The sequence below is a fragment of the Branchiostoma floridae genome, chromosome 3 (genome assembly GCF_000003815.2).
Source record: "Branchiostoma floridae strain S238N-H82 chromosome 3, Bfl_VNyyK, whole genome shotgun sequence".
NCBI lineage: Eukaryota > Metazoa > Chordata > Leptocardii > Amphioxiformes > Branchiostomatidae > Branchiostoma > Branchiostoma floridae.
Genome location: NC_049981.1, coordinates 28,599,524 through 28,619,825, shown reverse-complemented (window position 1 = coordinate 28,619,825; position 20,302 = coordinate 28,599,524). Strand labels below are relative to the sequence as shown.

At 42.4% G+C, this 20,302-nt stretch overlaps 3 protein-coding genes across 3 annotated transcripts; 2 read left to right on the top strand and 1 right to left on the bottom strand.

Annotated features, from left to right (window-relative positions):
* Window positions 1-1,320: 1,320 nt before the first annotated feature.
* Window positions 1,321-9,884, top strand: LOC118412358 (plasminogen-like). The gene is made up of 12 exons (XM_035815178.1): window positions 1,321-1,477; window positions 2,442-2,586; window positions 2,936-3,030; window positions 3,443-3,592; window positions 4,116-4,231; window positions 5,539-5,665; window positions 6,003-6,166; window positions 6,645-6,736; window positions 7,242-7,361; window positions 7,703-7,842; window positions 8,368-8,513; window positions 9,622-9,884. The coding sequence occupies exons 1-12, from the start codon at window positions 1,426-1,428 to the stop codon at window positions 9,781-9,783; spliced, it is 1,509 nt and encodes a 502-aa protein (XP_035671071.1). The 5' UTR covers window positions 1,321-1,425; the 3' UTR covers window positions 9,784-9,884.
* Window positions 9,885-10,860: 976 nt separating this feature from the next.
* LOC118412368 (plasminogen-like) lies at window positions 10,861-14,585 on the bottom strand. Its single transcript, XM_035815195.1, has 8 exons — window positions 14,469-14,585; window positions 14,098-14,240; window positions 13,584-13,707; window positions 13,169-13,323; window positions 12,760-12,851; window positions 11,936-12,204; window positions 11,374-11,525; window positions 10,861-11,089 (listed from the first exon to the last, which is right to left on the bottom strand). The coding sequence occupies exons 1-8, from the start codon at window positions 14,548-14,550 to the stop codon at window positions 10,925-10,927; spliced, it is 1,182 nt and encodes a 393-aa protein (XP_035671088.1). The 5' UTR covers window positions 14,551-14,585; the 3' UTR covers window positions 10,861-10,924.
* Window positions 14,586-15,526: 941 nt separating this feature from the next.
* On the top strand, window positions 15,527-20,003 carry LOC118412369 (plasminogen-like). The gene is made up of 7 exons (XM_035815196.1): window positions 15,527-15,920; window positions 16,377-16,721; window positions 17,100-17,289; window positions 18,322-18,439; window positions 18,589-18,736; window positions 19,215-19,360; window positions 19,637-20,003. Exons 1-7 carry the CDS (start codon window positions 15,860-15,862, stop codon window positions 19,802-19,804), a joined length of 1,176 nt encoding a protein of 391 aa, XP_035671089.1. The 5' UTR covers window positions 15,527-15,859; the 3' UTR covers window positions 19,805-20,003.
* Window positions 20,004-20,302: the final 299 nt, after the last annotated feature.

The window sequence follows — 20,302 nt, the reverse complement described above, 5'->3', positions numbered from 1 at the left end:
GTAAGGGGGGACATGGTCAGGGTATAGGACCACAGTGCCCCTGTTTCCCTCTATCTTTAAGCAAGAATGGCAATAAAAACATTGGAATAGTGACGATTATCTCTTACACTCTTACTAGAGGCGAACATTAGACAAAAACGAAGCCTGGGAAAGAAGGGAGTGGATGTTTAGCCCTATGGTTTAGCAGCAATTATTTCCTGGATTTTTCTTTTATTCGCGCTTTAGTTTTTGGGTCTCCAGAGGATTTCATCCATACAGTGAAATCAGTGTGGAATGTGCGTGTGCTACGGTAAAAAGACTTCGACAAGTTATGGTACAGGTAGATGGACTGCAGGCATCTCCCAGCCGACCGTCACGTCAACTTCGTGGAAGAGAATTGGTGGTTTAATATTCTTGATATGAAAGACTGAAAATTCTAAACGAAACAATGATTTGGGGTAAGATTTCAGGCCAAACGTAATCGTCACTAATGTCACGCGTTGCAGTGAGGACATCTGGCGGTCAGCCCTCTTAATGCAACATGTGTTGGTAGATATTTTTAAGGGAGAGACTGTGGGCTGTCCTCGGATATTCTATAGGTGTGAGCATGAAAGTTCATCTGTGTCACAACATGCCAACAGACATATGTAACTTCTAGATCCATTCGGAGTGGACAAAGAAAATATAATATCTATAGAATTCACACATGTTCATGATGATGTTTTGTCTAATGATCTGATGATCCTGGTAGTATCTGTGAGAACTGAGAGTTTATTCGCATAATGTTTTTCCTTATCAAGAAACAGAACATTTCATCATCAACACTTATCTATCACAAATACGATTTGATGGTTCAAATGAAATGCAAAATGTTAAACTACACTTCTTTTTCAAGTTGAGGCAAGCGCGCTAAGACATTACCCCAATCACAATATGAGACAAAAAGCTTAAGCGTGTTTCATTGGTATTACTTGGAAAAGCTTCATGTTTCGCCGAAGTTGAGGATTACCAAAAAGAGGGAGAATTTTCACGAAACTTTTAAATAACTTAAGATATGACAACTTCAGAAAAGGAATGCTTACCGCAGCTTACGTTATAACCGGACTTTTCTATCTTCTTTGGTCCAATTTGTGGCCTGAAAGAAGGGAAATAGCAATTACTACCAGGTAACATTAGCTTCGTATCATGTCAAAGTACGCGTTAACAAACAACAGACAGCGCCGTATATACGTAACACATGTTTACATGTGCGGATGTCTATATAGATCGGGCTACTTCTTCAAACATCCTACTTCCACATAAACGTTACAGCACCAGAGCAAATACACTATTGGTTACCAAAGGTCGCGCTGTTTATGTGCATGGCCATATGGTATAAATAGTAAAAAGCACAGTGCTAGTTTTTACTTGTTTTCATCACCGCTAGAAGAAGAACTAAACATCATCATGTGGCTGTTGTGTCTAGCAGCGTGTGTCCTGTCTGCCCATGCACAAACAGGTCAGTGACGTTTCAACAGAAGTTGACAGATGATATTTAAAAAAAAAATGTATACGTAGTTCATGGATATTAGTGTAAAATGCCTTATAAATGCATTTTAAAACCATCTAAGCACAGTTTGTAGAAAAGGCTGCATCAAATCAAATTATTATAGGGTTATTATGTCTCATATAGTGACTGAAAATAGTTGAGTACATTGACATGCACCTAGATACATTAAGAGAGAGAAGGAGAGATCCAGGGCGGGATCAAAGTAAGGAGACATTTGCATATCCGTCTGGAGCGTTGACATCACCACCGTTAAGACTAGTAACGTCACGATATTGTATCATAACTAGAAAATAATAGAAAATGTGGGATCTTTCGTCTTCCACTGTCTTCGAAAAAGGAGTCGAACCCAATAACCCAGGATCTAGAGTTAGCTTTTACTAGTTTTAGACTAGAGTAGACACTTGTGATATTGTATTTTACACTGTTTGAATCTATGTTACCTGCCCACGGGCAAGAATTTGAGTCTATTTTGAGTCTATTTTGAGTATATTTCTACTAACGATATAAGAGATTACCAGTGCCAGTGTGAAAGACTTTGTAAATATTGTACATCTAAAGCAGTGGGAGACGAAACACATTTCATTTCCAAATGTTCATTCAACGAAACCGAAAGAATCACTCTGTTTAGAGACGTCACAAAGTATTATCCCAACTTCCCCACATTGACAGACGAACAGAAAGCTACTTTTCTCTTGAAATCGCAGAACCCACAAATTTTAGAAAATGTGGGGCTTTTCGTCTCCCTCTGCTTCCAAAAAAGAAGTCAAACCCAACCTGTTTAGAAATAGCCAACACTAGTATTAGATTAGAATATTGTTTATGACTGTCCATTGTCACTATGTGCACACCATGTACCTGCAATTAGCCCTCGGGCACGAACTTGCAAATAAACTTCTATATACTAACGTTACAGTGACAGACTCTGGCTGCGGGTCCCCCCATATCGCGGCCGGCGAGTCCGGTGTCATCACCTCCATGAACTATCCGGCCAACTACGACAACAACGCCGCCTGCGACTGGCAGATCATCGTGCCAGAGGGCAAGACCGTGTCCGTCTCGTAAGGCCAGACAGGCAATTTTGGTCGTCAATTTATAGATACGTATCTGCGTTCTGTAGTCCGCGTGGATAGATAAACTTGCGTTTGGCAAACAGCAAATTTGATGCCCTGTCTTCATACTGTAAATGCATTTAAGTTCACGGGGATTTAATTTCGCGGTAGCGGGAAAATGGACTTTTCGCGGTGGTTTTAATTTCGCGGTAGGACCATGCATTGTAATTTCTTATTGTTATGGAAAAATGTTCGCGGTGGTTTTAAATTCGCGGTGAAGCGAACATTAATCCACCGCGAACATTTCTGCATTTCCAGTATATACATCAGTAAAACACCATGTCTCTCCCTTCTGCAGATTTGAAACATTCAGCGTTGAATCTCACACGTCCTGTGGATACGACTACGTCGCCATGTGGGATGGCGTGGACGATGCAACCGCCACTTATATCGGTCAGTTACCACAGACAGAGAGAGAGAGGGGGGGGAGGGGGAAACACACAGAGGCACATAGAAAGATAGAGAGACCCGGAAAGAGAGGCAGAGATGACTACAGAGACAGAGAAACACACACACACACACACACACAGACGCACACACACACACACACACACACACACACACACACACACGCACACACACGCACACACACACACAACTCAGCTAATATGAAAAGATAATATGAAAAGATAATATGAAAATAGAATATACACTCAACGCAATGTACTATCGACGATAGTTTTTGATCCAGGTACAAGAAATCATTTACGTAAGGGATTAAGGTGATTTCGTGAAGTCTGTACCGTCCCCACTCCCTGCGCTGCTAGCTCGTATCAGCTGGTATCATGCATTTCCTCCTTCATAGGACGTTACTGTGGGACGACTCTGCCTCCAAGTGTGACGTCACTCGGGAACAGCATGTGGATCCGTTTCCGGTCTGACGCGTCCGTGGCCAGGCAAGGCTTCAAGCTGACCTACCAGGCTAGGGCTCCAGGTGTAGGTGCCTTGGCAACAGGTCGGAAACTGCACTCTTTTTCATCAGATTCATCAGATCAGTTTGGAATGAACCACTTGATGATGTCTTGCAAATGCAAAGATGCACCACATGGTGGCTAACTAAAAACAAACACACCCATAATTTACCATTTATCGTCGGGTGCGTCCAATACACTGAGGATATCGGTACAAAAGAAGGCCCCGAAACTACAAGACTATCTTTAGGAGCATGTATATATATATATATATATATATATATATATATATATATATATATATATATATATGCAGTGAATAGGAATAGGCTCCAAATCTTATAGTTTTATATCTTCGCATGTACTGTATACCGTACTGCTACTGACACTACTCTTTCCACTTACCCTGTATGTAAATGTATACCGATGTTCAGATGAATTGTAAAATGGAAAACACCATCTAAGCGATGACAGTTTTGCACCGCTCTGAGATACACAGTATCCACCTATCCCACTTTGACTGTGAGGCGTAGAGTTGTTATGACCGTTCTGATGATCCATCTCCAGACTGCTACACCGGTAACTCTGTGGACTACCGCGGAACACTGGCCAAGACGCAGTCCGGGAAGACGTGTCAACGCTGGGACTCCCAGTACCCCCAAACCCACAGATACAAGCCACAGGTGCGTTACAATATCTATACATTCAATTGCAATACAGATGTGGTCACGTTATTACCTTTTTTTGCTGATGCGAGCAATAGCCAATGTAGGTTTGGCAATGAGGAAAGTAGACGACAAAGTCATTTCAGTGGTCATCAAATGGTTCGGACACACCAACAAAATGTGCATCTTTCTTAGGCCCCCTTTCCACTAGGACGGCGATCGCGCTGCGCTCTCACTGCGACCTACATATGATATGTGTAACCTTCACTTTCACACTGGGTATATCATACAAAACGTAAAAGTGTGATTGAGAAGACAACAAAACGCACAAAGTGTAACAAGATTCGTTTCTTTTCGATACAATTCGTTGAGCTATATGTCAAATCTTAGGTCGCAGAGAGAGCGCGGCGAGAGCGCCGTCCTAGTGGAAAGGGGGTATTACGTAGTGTGAAAATGGCATCGATGAGTGCGCGTTTCATGAAGGACTGGAGGACACTGAGACTGAACTCACGACGTTGTTTGTTTTCATAATTGAGATTTACAATAGTTGTGGAAATATTGACATAACAGATGACAATCAAGTGTATCAACCCGGAGACCAGACTGTAAATCTACTAACTCCAGGAATGATTCCTACTCTTTTTTATGAGCGCGGCTGGTTCTTTAACGTACTAGAGGTGTGGCTCTCCTCAAACATGGACTAACACAGCCCTAACTGAAGCTAGAACTTACACCTGATTGAAGTAAGAAAAGGTGTGTTAATTGCCTTTCCCAAGGGCACAAATTCGATAGCACACCAGCAGATTATTTCTAGAATCTATTACAGCAGATTTCAAGACCCTCGATGCTAAAGACAGATTTGTATATATCTTTAGATGCCCCAACTCCCATAATGCAAAGTTAGGCAAATATATCAAAGACTGCTTTGTTATTAGAAAGAATAATGAAAGCCATGATTAGCCCAACTCGATTGTAACATTATATCTTGTTTTAGCCCTTCTTGCTATGTTAATAAGGATGTAAGTCTTATTCTATACACCTATTTTGTACTTTGTGTAATAGTTGTTGCCATACATTGTACCATGTACAAATGTCGTGCAATAAAGTTCTATATATTCTAACCAAGAACTTTATCGTTGCGCCTCACGACCCCCACTTATGAGGGTATCTCAATGTGCCGCGTATGTTGGAACGCCCTGTCACTCAGCAACATAACCATGTCAGAGGAAAGGAGCACACTGCCCTCTTCTACAGGTTATTTAAGTTCTAACGGACGATACTCAATGTAATAAGGGCTGTTATAATTGTCCTGGTTCGTTCCTTAGGACTATCCCCAGTACGGTTTGGAGGAGAACTACTGCCGTAATCCTGATCGGGACTCGGTAGGCGTGTGGTGTTACACAACTGACTCTGCTACCAGGTGGGAGTACTGCGACCTCAGCTCCGGATGTGGTGAGTTTATAATATGATTTTAGGTCTTCTTCGTTGAAAACTTTCCATTTTCGCGTGCAGTCAAAGCGCAGCCACTCAGGGTTATAAGGAAAATTGTTGCTGAGGGCAAGTGGTTGCTCAGAACAGGTTGGGGCTAACTATGTAAAAAGGACGGGGCTGGTTGCCCGAAAAAGTTTGACTGCTGTCCGCCATGTTTTGTTGGAAGTTGACTCGTAAATGCCTCGTAGATTTAATTTGAATCTGTAATTACAGAAGTTGTTAGATAAAACCCAGTTTCCGCCAACGACAGCATGGTGATTGGCGTTGAGTGCGTTGAACTATATTCTCTTTCTTCCAGCCGGCGGCACCACCACCACCCAGGCTCCCACTACCACCACCACTGGCGGTACCGGTACCGGTACCGGTACAGGAGACGGAAGCTGCGGTGTTCCCGCCATTTCTCCCATCCTCAGCCGTGTCGTGGGGGGCGAGGACGCCAGGCAGGGTAGCTGGCCATGGCAGGTAAACACGCATGCGCACACTCAGTAGTTATCATGACAACTATGAGGCCGTCGTTTACAAAAAAATCTAAAGAAGAAAGGGAATTTCATCAACCTTCGCAACCCCTGCCTCTGCTACTAGGTCAGCTAGTCCGGACTCTACGTGAGTTGAGCTAGCTTGTCTAAATCACGATGTTTCTGACCTACGTCCTGGTTACATTTTAACGTTCAATCGTCACACGATCGCAAACTGAGGGCATTCTACTGTCCATGTCCCATCCATGTAACCCGTTACCTTGAAGTAGCCTCAGGGTCCTGTTACCCTCAGGAAGTGGTCTCTTGACTTTGCACTGAGCAAGCTCGTTAAGAAGGATGAAATCATAGCATTGAACAAGACATTTTTTGACAGTAAAGCTGTGCCTATGATAAGATTACCACCACCTATTCCCCCTAAAATAGCACATAAGCCCCTTGCAGGTATGACGTTTTTGTCCTAACAGGTGTCGATGCTGCTGTACGGCAGCAGCCACGTCTGCGGCGGTTCCATCATCGCACCCAACTGGATCGCTACTGCCGCTCACTGTGTCGACAGGTGGGAGGACTGGAAATTATTACTTTAAGTAGTATGAGAATGATACTTAAGTTCCAACTTCTGTGTTCGTTAAGTGTGACTGAAGGCACTATATGCGTTATCTTGTTCGCCATATTGGTCCGCGTCGTATAGATTTCTGTTTAGTAGCTTGTATGTAGTATGACAATTACCTAGTCCCAGAAAATGTACGAAATTGATAGATAACGTTATCATACTTAACTTTCCTTTGCCCCTTGTCCCGTGCACCCTTTTGTAATCCCGCGGGCATGGACCTGCACTCAGAAAACTTCCAACGTTTCGGAATTGTTATGTTATTGTTATCAATAGATATCATTATATTTGGTATGTTTCTTTATGCCCCAGTACTTTTGTAAAAGGTGGCGTCAACAAACATTTTGTACACTTTTCATCACACTGTCGCTGATCCTTTGTTCTTGACTTCACTACAAATATGAATGGGACACATTTTGTACATCCGTATGTATTACGTTTTTGCCTCCTCCAGTAACCGTTCTCCCAGCCAATGGACGATCCGTGTGGGCAGCCACCGCCGCCAGAACACCGACTCCACCCAGCGGGACCACGCCGTCAGCAGGGTCATCATGCACGAGAGATACAACTCAAAGTTTGTAACATGATACTGTATCAGCTGTGTAAAACTATTGTGTTATTCATGATATCAACAATGCAGTGTATAGATATAGATTGCTGCTGAAGTTTATCCTAACACAATAATCAAACTGGCAAAAATGTTTATTTAGCTTCCCTGCTCCGACTTTCAAGTTCGAATGATCAGTCACATGACCTTACGAACACGTGACTTTGGCAATTGTTCCCCATGTTCACATATACTTTGTAGTTCAATACTACTACCGAAGCCTATAGTTCAGACAGCGGTAAACAAAGGCGAAGAAACATTGCTATAATTTTCCGGTATTCTATGGATTGTTTCCTTTGCCATCACAGCCTTATTGACAACGACATCGCTCTGATGAAGTTGTCCAGCAGCATCACGTTTGATGATTACGCCAGCCCTGTGTGCCTGCCAACAGTCGACGCACCCGACGGTACCATGTGCTACACCACCGGGTGGGGATCCACTGGCGGTAAAGAACTTTCCTTGTCCTCTACAAAATGTTTCGTCCTTTTTGGCGACGCATCAGGGGCGGAGGCTGCAATTGGAATATTGTGTTAAGTCTACAAAGATAGATTTGAAAAAAAATGGATAGGAATTTTCTTCCGCAGTATGGACATGCGTACTTGTCGAGAATGTTCCGCCATGCGTACCCCCCAAGAACTGTAATGGTAGAGAGTGGGTCATGCAGGCCTCCGTAGACCTTCGTCCTTCAAACAGGGGAAATCGGCTACAGGTGTCTACAAGATAAATTCAGTTGTTATTGAAGGGAAATTATGAAAAATTGAGCACTTTTTCTTGAATATTGTTTACCAGAGCCAGAGCGTTATGCATTTCAACGTTCTGCTCATATCTATAATCTGCTCATAATTTGCGACTCAATGTTTTTCAAGTAACATTAGATACCACGTAAAGGATGTATGACAGAAGCTACGCTGCCAGATACCATTCCAAGTATCTCGCTACTTACAATCTTTCCTCACTTGATGTTCATTAGGATCCGGTCTGCCCAACATCTTGCAGCAGGGTAAGGTGCCGGTCGTGAGCAGGTCCACTTGCAACAGTGGCAGCTACTACAACGGCCAGATTACTAACAACATGATCTGCGCTGGCTATACACAGGGAGGTGTCGATGCCTGCCAGGTAATACCCCCCCACCCCCCAGCCCCCCCCCCCACCCCCCTCCATGTACTTGTGATTGGCATTCTTTTCAATCCCTGAGTTTGTTGATCAGGTTCCATTGGAGATGGGTCAAAATTGCAAAAAACGCCTGATTCCATGATTATAGCTGTTCTACGCTAATCAACGACACACAAGATTCCCTTACACACAAGTATAGTAGGCAACGCTTTTGGCCAATCATGGACAAGTCTCGTGGAAAAGAACTCTCGCGAGAGTGATCGCTGCCATAGTTTTAAAAAAAAAGAGGATTATTATTTTTGCAAAAATTCTATTTTCGTATCCCGTTATCAGTTACTATTTTCGTCATGTATGTTATAATGTCCACCAAATTTAGGCAGGGATCTTAATAAGAGCATCATTATTATTTCTGTCCACCTAGCCTTTTCTACATTACGTAATAAAAGAGAAATATTGTCATGAGAACTCGCAGCTGACATTGTTTATGTGAGATAAGGTAATGGTCTGTACATTTATATCGGAACAAACATTACCCCCGTATTAGTACATGTACATAGAGATATGACGCAATAGATATCACCCATGTTTGCAAAAAACGACAAATCCACGTGCCTACGTATCTATAACCTCACACTGGTACAGCTGTCTAAAAAAAATTGTTATTCTACATATTATTACACATTAGTCACTATAAAGATAGTAAGCCACCATATCTTATATCAATGAAATTATAATTATGTTTATCACCATGCGTAGCTTTTTACTACTTTTTTTATTGTGTAACTTTTAAGAGCAAACGCGTGCAATGCAATAACGATCTGTCATCATTGATACAGTTCCTTCACATTGTTATGTGAAATATTCTAAAATCAGTTAAGATGTATAAATTATCCTTGAGTATGGTATTCATATATGATGTGGACATTACCTTACGTTTATCAACAATGACTATATCACATATGTATGATGTATACATACATTGATGCCATCTTTAATGGAATTCATATACATTGCATTGTTAGTGGTTGGAATAATACTATCAGGAGACGATTTTCATGAGGAATGTGTCAATTTTATCAGACTACCACATGTTTGTGTTCCAATTCCACAGGGTGACTCCGGTGGACCTTTCGTGTGTAACTACAGCGGACAGTGGACCCTGGACGGCGTCGTGTCCTGGGGATACGGCTGCGCACAGGCCTACAAGCCCGGTGTCTACACACGTGTCACGAACTACATCTCCTGGATCAACGACAAGCTGGCGAATTACTAGGGCCAATACGCACAATTTCACAGGGCTCTCTTAATCTCAGTTAAAGTACAAATAAGCTTGGGGTTGGCCGAGAAATAAATCACTTAAATGTCAACACTGAATACTGTCATATTCTTAAATGTCTCCTTGTATTTTCTTTTATTCTATATATATATATAGCAATGATGTTAGTAACTATATAGGTTGGAATGTGCTGACAGTGTAAGTAAAAGACTGTAGGCGGCAACATAGCCAAGTTATGATACAGATAGATAGACTGCATGCATTACCACACCGACCGTCGCTTGAACATGCCGTTTTGCTAGCGGGTTAGTGAGTCAATTCTCTCACCTGAAAATGTGAACAGGTCTAAACGAAATGATTTGGGGGATATTTCATGCCTAAAGTACCAGTAATCGACACTAATGTCCCACGAGACAACGAAGACATCTGGCGGTCAGAATTTTTTTTTCTTGCAATGATTTTTTTTGTCGTTAGAGGGGGTCTGAACACTGGTCTTCCTGTGTTCTTACTTTGTTTTGAGTCAGATAAATACGCAATAGAATGAAATCCCATTTGTGCCTGATGATAACAAGAATATGTGACTTGTGGATCCATGGAGAAGACAAAGAAAATGATTAATTTGCAATAATGTTATTTTTTGCATTTAATGATCTTTTGATATCTATGAGAACATGTTGACTCTATTCGCATTATGTTACACATTGTCAAGAAACAAAATATCTCTTAACATCATCAAATCGGTCTCTCGAGTTATACTGTTTACATGAAATACACAAACATCCATAGCCACATCACCATAGCAACACCGATATATATCCTTCTGGCGAAGGTAATGACTTGGTTGTCCCCAAGAAATACAAAACGGAAAGGATACACACTTTTCAACTTGAAAAATGAAATCCTGAACAGTCACAAAACACAATAGAACACTTAAGATATAAGCGCATTTCACTGGTAAGTAAAACAACGAAATCCACACCACACACTTGCAACAACCAACCAACAGTTCTGCACGGCTCAAAGTGTACAGTGGTGGGTAGTGGCATATTACCCTCCCAAAAGAAGAAATTTCTCTAGGCTCCGGAGCTAGAAGATGTCGGATATATAATGGGCTAATAAAAATCAAATGTCCGACCAATTACTGTTGTGTTATTTTGTTCTGTATCCACGCGATGAAATTGTCTAATTTAGTGTAGACGCCGGGACGGTTGGGTAAGGCACAACCCCACCCCCATGACGTCACACCCACTTGGAACCATGTCCCGTCATGCCGTTCGCACACCAACGGTCCGCCGGAGTCGCCCTGGGAAAACAAGACTGATCTTAATTCTTATTCCCATCGAACCTTTTATCAAAACACAGAAACAGGAGAATAGCAAAGTTACATTTGTACGTGCATCTTCACCCCATTCCTACACATCACCACATCTAATTTTGAAAAAAAAAAAAATTATAATGAGCAAGACATGATAGCAACAATATCAGTATGAGACATGTATATGTTATCAGTACTAATATGAGTAGAGATACAAAGCAACAAGATCACCTGCACAAAAGAACAGATGACTCAGTTAAAGGTAGCATTACCTGACATGAATCGATGCCGCCGCCCGGATACCCAGCGCAGAACTGATTGTCCGTGACGATGCCGTTGTACCAGGAGGCGGAGTTACAGGTGTGGGTGCCGATGATTGACACCGGGGCTTGTCTCAGCATCAGCGACCTGCCGCTCCCTGCACCTGGAAAAGAACAGCAGATATATTAACCAAAACAGGGCTTAGGTTTTCACCTTATGTTGTGGGTGTAACCTCTAACTAGCTGTCAGCCAATAAAAAAAAAATCTGTATTACCTCAAGAAAGCATTTTGTTTTCGATTTTCCGATTGCCAAACAACTGATTAGAGGCTACGCACGCCACAAAAATTAAAAAAAAACCTCAGTAAGGATTAGCAGAGACTCTCCGATGTAGATTGTATAATGAATAGGGAATATGGAGTTATATTTCATAATTTTGATCAACTGGATTGATAAAAATTGTACCAGGTATACATTACATAGAGTATCTTTCAATCTTGTATATGTATTTTTCTTGCACTGTATGTATTAGTATGTATTATGAGGTATCAGGTGAGACAAAGGAGACATCATACCCGTGTCTCCCCACCCAGTGACGTAACAGGTAGTCCCCGGATGTGGCAGAATGTTCGGTGCCAAACAGACAGTTTTTACGTAGTCATTCAGAGTCGCGTCGTGAGCCAGCTTGATCAGCGCTATGTCGTTGTCAAGGATGTCCGCGGTGTAGTTCTCGTGCATGATGATGCGAGATATCGCGAGGTTTTGTTCGCTAACGTCAGGGAGAAGACGATAGTAGTCTCCCAGACTGACTCGCCAGAATCCCAGGTCGTTCGGTGTGGCGTAGCTTTTATACAGGAGGAAATTTAAGCATCAGTACTATTCAGGCACAAGAATACTAGTATATACATGTATCATCTGTTTAAGATTACCACTCAGTTATCATGAGCACGGAAGGTGTCGTTAAGTCATTCATTTAAACTTATTCATACTTAAAGTCGTGAAAATAAAAACTTATAAACCGTCGACGAAGGCTAGACCAAGTACTCTCCAAGCAGAGGTTGGTGGAAAAAATCGTGACCTATTCCTATCATATTTTTTTTCGACCGGCCTTCCCACCCCGGTCGAAAAAAAATATGATAGGAATAGGTCACGATTTTTAATTTACCACCAACCTCTGCTTGGAGAGTAAGACCAAGGGCATTAAATCCGTTAGACATCCAGGTAGCCCATGACAAAACGTAGTCGATGCTGCTGAGACTTCTGACCGATTCAAACATGTATCCAGTTGATTTAGTAAACTGTTATCCCTTGCGTATAATCGGATTACAATACCAGGTAAGAATTCCAGTCTTACAAATATCTAAGTAAAATCCACAGCCTCCCTCTTTATCCATCTCACCTTTCTACACAATGCGCCGCTGTGAGGACCCAGCCGGGTAGAACCAGAGATCCTCCGCACACGTGACCTGACCCCTGCAGTTTCAAGGACGCCTGTCAAAACAGAAACAAGAAAGCGGTGTAAAAAAAAAAGCGTCCCGAGCTGCACAATGGCGTACCCAGATACCCAATATCAAACAGATCCATCCACTGCTTCTTGAATTATGGAGGTAAAACAATATCAAGTCTCTGTGGAATGCATTTGTGCAATCTTTAGAATATTCTAGAGCGATACTGTGACAAATGTCTCCGCCCTGAGGCGTTGCCAAAAATGTAAGAAATAAGCTCCAGTTTTGAACATACAAATTCATCACATGTATTCTATATGATATTATTGGTATATTTTGATGTGAAATGAACAGAATTATCACCTGCCAAGGCCAGCTCCCATGTCGTGCCACTTGTCCGCCAACAATTCTGGACTCCGTCAGTTCAATGTATGGCCGTCCGCAATCGCCAGGCGTCGCTGTTGTACCTGAGGTCTGCAAGGTGCCTGTTGGAAGGGCCTGTGTGGTAATGGCTGCTTCTGTGCCGTCAAATTGAAGAAAGAAACAAAAAAGTAAGAATGGAATACAGTTCATAAAATCCATCGGAATAATTGCTCTCTCCTCAATTTTTTAAAATGCATGCCTTTGCTAAGTCCATCCATGTTCTCCAGCGATAAACAATTTTAACTTTGAGACCATGCCATATGCGTTGCCTGACGGGGGGCATATGTTCTTAAGAGTGATTACTGATTTTGACAGTTTGAAGACGTTTGTTAGATTAATCATGACAGCAGCTTACCGCAGGGCTTTATGTCACAATACTCCCATCGTGTATCGGGGTCTGTCGTGTAGCACCAAGGATTGCCGGGACCGTTGTCAGGGTTACGGCAGAGGTTTTCAACAAGGCCAGCATCGGGATAAAACTGTGGCAAAAGTAAGCCAACAAAAGCTTTATATCAATCTCAGACCGGAAACCTTTTACGGAGCTTACTTGATAAGTATTAACCTTTCCCTCTCAAACTATCCATTGATATACTCTGGATCAAAAAAGACGGCATCATGATGAATTACAAGTTTACACTTACAACCATTTGAAACATTAGGCACATGAATTTATATGTTTCAGAGAAGGTGCCATGTGATAGCATAAATGTCGCTGTTACTAGATGTTATTATACCCGAGTCTCACTATCTAATCTACAAGAACGTAGTCGAATATTAAATCCGTCTATAATTGTTAACATGTACAGTTACAAAAGATATCCAGCATTTTCTCAAGGGATTGCGTTCGTAACAGAGTTGAGGTGCCTCACCCAAGGGAAGAATGTATGTGTGTGCGGGTTCTGCACGTCCCACCGCTGACACGTCCTTCCCGACACCGTCTCGGACTGGTTTCCTCGGTAGCTACCAGAGGCCGGCCCGCTCCAGCAATCAGATATGAAAGAATCGGTAGCGTCTGTAGAAAACACAAACAAAAGCAAAATTAGGATGATGAAATGTAGAAAATGTAGTGCCCATTTCTCACCTATACCTCCAAAAATTTCCTTCTTGGTAAAGAATCGGTCAAAATGTTAGGCGTACTTTTAGGTAACAGGTCACCAACCATTACATAAAATGATTATGATGAGCGCTATTAGAAGTTAGCAGAAATATAGTTTATGATAGCTGATATAGACAGACGTACTTAGTATCGTGCTCGTCTGAGAGAGTACGCTAGTGGATGCCGTCAGTAAAACCGACACAAGTGTTGTCCACAACTCCGGCATGGCGCTCCCAAACACTTAGCTCAACAGTGTCCGTACAGAGCGAGCTGAATTTGAATTTTTCTAGTGAGAAAAGTAACTGCACGACCTTTTTATTGCTTTCAATGGTAAAATCATTGACTTACAACTTCTCCGATTGGTTCACTGTGACTTTTTAACCAATCATGAAGCAGATTGCATTGCTGATATCTCAAATAGGGCTTATCATCGGCTAACAAGTAGGTATTGTTAATTGTTCTGGTAAACAATCATTCATCTTTGACGTAAAGCAAACCTGGGGTCAAAGACCGATGACTTGTGTCAAGCAGCTTGTTACACAACTATGATTCACCATCGTAACAAATAGCCCCTTTATGTGTATATCTCTTATAGTTAGGGCTTGTAGGCAAAAGACCTGGTATCTCATGGTAGAATCGGCATGTTCCAAACGTTGCTATGACAATTCTGGCATTTGTTTATCTTGTGGCTTACTCCATTACGTTTTATGTGCTATATGCACATGGTAACATAGTTAGCAGACAATGCGACTTATCTTCATTTCTGACACTTGATATTACGTTTTTCCGTCCATTCACTGTTGTTACTGTTATCAATCATGGGAAGTTTGTTTTGGAACATAATTTTTTTGATAAGCACAGGTGCATCCGGTCTGAATATCTTTTTAAATTCACGCTTGTACACTGGGAACAAATACCGTAGTCTGTCAACTTTCTACGTAATTGACCCTTTTCGTAAGTTTCCATTCAGAATATGTCACCACAACACTCAACCATGCACACACTCAGGGTTAGAACACAAGACTCACACACTTTCACAACCTGCACCCGATCGAATTGTGCAGGTGGCTGGTAATGCGCTTATTCAAATGGCAGATAAACATATCGTTAAGATAAGGCCAAAGACAATGGAGGATTGTCTACAAAATGGTTGCAGAGCACACACAAACTCTGCCGCCTCAGCACAGTGTTTTCTTCGTCCTCCTGTATTGCACGCGACGACAATAAAGGGGGATCCTATATGGATAGATTTAGCAGTGGCTCAACAAGGATGGATCGCACTCACATAAGAAAGAAGACAGGCGCTAGTCGACTGACCCCTGTTCTAAAATGCATCAATCCTTCATACAGTTATCAAACTTGTTAAGTGCCTTAGGACTAGCATATGCCCATTGTGCTGGTGTATTGATTACGTATTATTTGAGTGCGGTTTTAATCCATTTTCTCCTCGTTCAAACATTTTGCCATACCAGTGGGACAGGTGAATTCGTTTGCTAGACACGTTATTTCACATCGTGCTGGTCTCCTCACTAAGGATGGGACGTCAGGCCCACATCTTCATCGCCATGGTGACGATACCATCATTTATAACTACGGGTAAGTTTGTTCTACCTCCTGTATGCTATACCCCCAGGGAAGAGCCCCAGGGACGCGTATTGTTGCAAGTCACGTTTTTGTCAGGACAAACAGGGTGAAACGGTCCACAGTGTAAGATATGTTTGAGCCTGAGGCTTATATCTTGGTGGGGGAGGACCACTGGGCTGAAAACATCGTTACAAGTGACTTACGTGAGGCAACCCTCCAACCTCCGCTACGTTTGAGAACTCAACTATCAGTCAAATGGTCACATATTCATTCCTTCTAATCTATTAACATTTTGTTCGAGTTTTATTCGTGTTTGCCACGATCTTTTCTTTTATATTTATAGCCCGTTCAACCTCATTATAGCCGTGTGTTATACGAGTACTTGTTTATATGGCCACAGCCAACCATTGTAGATTCCATGCGTCAAGCGTTATATTATGACGGTTCTAATTTCGATAAACTTCACAGCAACCAACATAGAAACGACTGTAGCAACCCTAGAGGCATTTACTCGCAACATACGCCGGCAACCTTACACAAAGACTACAACCCAGCTGCAACCTAATACAACCAACACAGCCCGATTGCAACCTAACACAACAAGCACAACCCATCTGCAACCTAACATAACGAGCACAACCCATCTGCAACCTAATATAACGAGTGCACCCCAGATGCAACCTAACACGTCGACGCATGTGTCCTGTTTCTCGTCCTGGTTCTTGTGTGACGACGGTGTGACCTGTATTCCGGAAGGGAGCGTCTGTGACGGTACCATAGATTGCCCAAGTGGCAGTGACGAGACCAATTGTAGTAAGGGCATTAGCTTATTTGTTCTCCTCACATTTACAAAATTATACCTTATAATGAAAAATACTGACATCACAAATGCTAGCCTGGTATCCAGCCGTATTATAGCTCCTGAGTCTCTTCTGTCCTCTCTGCAGAGGACAGAAGAGACTCGGAGCTATGATACGGCTGGATACTAGGCTACACAAATACATCATCACAAATACTTTGCAACGATCAGTCAAAAACTTCTTGTTAATTGCCTTTTTTGGTAGCTCAAAACAGTCTTTGACGTTTTCAAAATATCACCTTTTAAGTTGACAACTTATAAAATCAAAATCATATGGCTGTTTTTCGTAATCCAGTGTTACACTGTTTAATCCTAATACGTGCTATTTTCAGTCCAGTACGAAGCCGAGTGCGGCCGTCCTGCCATTCCCCCGTATTTCGGGCGGATCGTGGGCGGGAGGGAAGCCCGGCGCGGCAGCTGGCCGTGGATGGTGTCCCTCCGCAGGAAAGGCTTTGGTCACTACTGTGGCGGCTCCCTCATCTCCGACCGTTGGGTGCTGACGGCTGCGCACTGCTTTGATGTGTGAGTAAAACCACTTACCGCCGCTGTGGGGCGCTTTAAACCCTTCATTAGACGTTACTATCAATTTTCTTCGAACAATGACTGTTTATTAAAGGTAGAGAACGTACCTCCAAATTTTCGATGTCTGTCAGTACATCTTGGACGCGGAGAATGGTCTAGTCTCAATCTCGTGAGAGAATACGAGACTAGACCAGGCTTGATTAGATCATCTGCCCCCTCCCCCCGCCTCCTTGCGGAGAAGAGGTAGGTAGGACTTGGGAAGCTCCCAACCCTCGTTGCGGTTAAGTTTTGCTCCCTCCAGCTGGATGTGGATAGCCTCCTTGATCTTTCTGTGGGCCTTGCGTGCCTCAAGGTCAATGATTTCAATATTATCCGAGATTGGCTTAGTAGTAACTAAGTGACGTGACTGCAGGTGGTGTTGGCTTAACGCGGATTTACTATCCAGACGGTCTAAGGACTTTTGGTGTTCCATGGTCCGTTCCCCCAAAGACCTTTCCGTTTCACCTACATACACCTCACCACACTCCTCACACGCAACTTTGTAGATAACTCCACATTTTTCACTAGGCAGTAAGGGGTCTTTTGGTCTCACTAAGGCATTCCGCAGAGTGTAGCCTGGTTTAGAGTAAAGGCTAACATTGTGTTTAGCGAACGCGCGTTTTAATCGTTCGGTAATACCTTTCATGGAAGTACGGCATAACTCGCGGGGGGTGTCTTCTCTTCCGTGTGACTGTCCTTCTGCTTTTTTCCCTAGATTAGCTAGAACAGGGGACAAAGGGGAGCCCATAGCCATGCCGTATGTTTGTTCATATATAACATATATAACTGCGTCCAAGATGTACTGACAGACATCGAAAATTTGGAGGTACGTTCTCTACCTTTAATAAACAGTCATTGTTCGAAGAAAATTGATAGTAACTTAAACATACGTGACTGATGAACCTCTTCAACGATATTCATTAGACGTTTCTGGCAAAGTTAGTCACTGAAAGCCTACATGTAACTAAAGTAGCTTTTCACTTTGTCATGCAGATGGCGCAATCTAACGGTGTGGCAGGTTGTCCTGGGCAACCATCACAGGTCATCTGATGACGTCACGCAGCAGCTATTCGATTTAGATGACGTCATAGTTCATCACTACTACCGAAAGGTATGTCTATGTGTCTACATAAAGTCAGCATTTCTTGAATCTTTGACTTCATTGTTCACTAAAAAAACATCTGTGATCTATGCGACATGTGACTTTGTGACTTACTTTGAGCTCGAACTTTCTACCCTCGCATTTCCTCTTTCCCAAAGGTTACCAATGATTTTGACATAGCGCTGGTGAAACTGGCTGGACATGCGCTGTTGGGTGACTATGTCAAGAAGGTGTGCCTTCCAGGTCCTAGCGAAACACTGCTGGAGGACCAGACATGCGCAGTGACCGGTTGGGGAGATACCATGGGTAAGGTTGATTTGTATTCATGTTATATGTACGTAGTAGTAGTTATATGCATAGTATATTTCTGCATCTTGATAATAGTTACTGTTATGCTTTTACTTTCGTATTTTGTATGTTGCGGGGAGACAACTATCACCTGTACTGTCTCCACATCCATTTTGTGAAGGAAAAGCCTAATAAAGACATAAAAGGGCCGTGACGGTCCAAAGTAGGCGATGGGTTGACTGAGAATTAAAGATAAGTAAGAAAGTGCAAAACTGGTAGTGGCAGAGTTGTTCGGGGGAGTGATTTAAAAAGAAGTACAAATTGATTGTAGTCCTCCCAATGAGTTATAGCAGGGCTCCGAATTGTGAAAAATGGTTGTTCAAAGCCCAGTAATGGGGTAGTATATTTTCCACTACAACTCCAAACCTTGCGCTTGACTCTTTGCTTTCGTCACATCGGTGTTGTGTATCAACATAACATTTTGCGTCATGTGTAGGCACAGGCGACGATACAGTACTACGTCAGGCTCTGGTCCCCATCATCCCTCGCGACATTTGCAACCGGCCGGAGTATTACAGAGGTGACGTCACGACCAGGATGCTGTGCGCGGGATATGACACAGGAGGAATTGATTCATGTCGGGTTAGGAATATTCAGTTTAAAAATTACTTTTTTTTATACATGCCTTCAAGAATGTTTGCAGCTTTCCTCAAACTCAACAAAAATTCCCTAGGAATTGAATAATTTCTTAATACTTTTAAGCCGAACGCAATATTATTTGAATTTATTTAGGCTCTGTCCTTGAGGTGTAGACAAAAAAATGAAAACATATTGACTACTACATGTGCATATATGTTGGTTGAAAGCCAAAAAAACAAAAACAATCTAAATGTAACGTAAACGTTTGTATAATTTCAGGGTGATTCTGGGGGACCGCTCGTTTGTAGCGGCGGGAGAGGCCGGTGGACGCTGGAGGGGGTGGTGAGCTGGGGGGAGGGGTGTGCACAGCCCAGGAAACCCGGAGTCTACTCACGGGTGTCAGAGTTCGCTGTCTGGATAGAGGACAACATCGCTGGTGTTCAGTAAACGCAACCTATAGAAATGCACGCACAAATGACATCTACCGTATTTAGAATTTTGCATCTTACGCGGAAAAACAACGTTAGATTTATATAGAGAAGAGTTTTTCACTAACTCTTTTAATGCACAAAATATGAAATGAGTATGATATGAAGGTGGAAGTAAAAACTGAAGCTCCAAATAAAATGAGTACTAGACCACCAGCTGTCGGTCGAACTGGTCTTTTTTTTTTACCAGTCTGACACCAGTACAACAACCACGTTCCTACGATTTAATGGTATTTTGTCCCAGCCGTTTTGGTAATACTGTCCTATGCAGGTAATCAACAAAGTTTTGGAATGGAAAATTTCAACGTATATTTCACGGAATATTCATATATGATCACACGACTGGCCTAAAATTTGATATCAAATGCTTACTGACAACAGCTGTGTTCCATACCCTCAGGGGGTGTCATTCTGTATATGACGACGTGTATCATCTCGCGTATACTCAGAAGGTCAC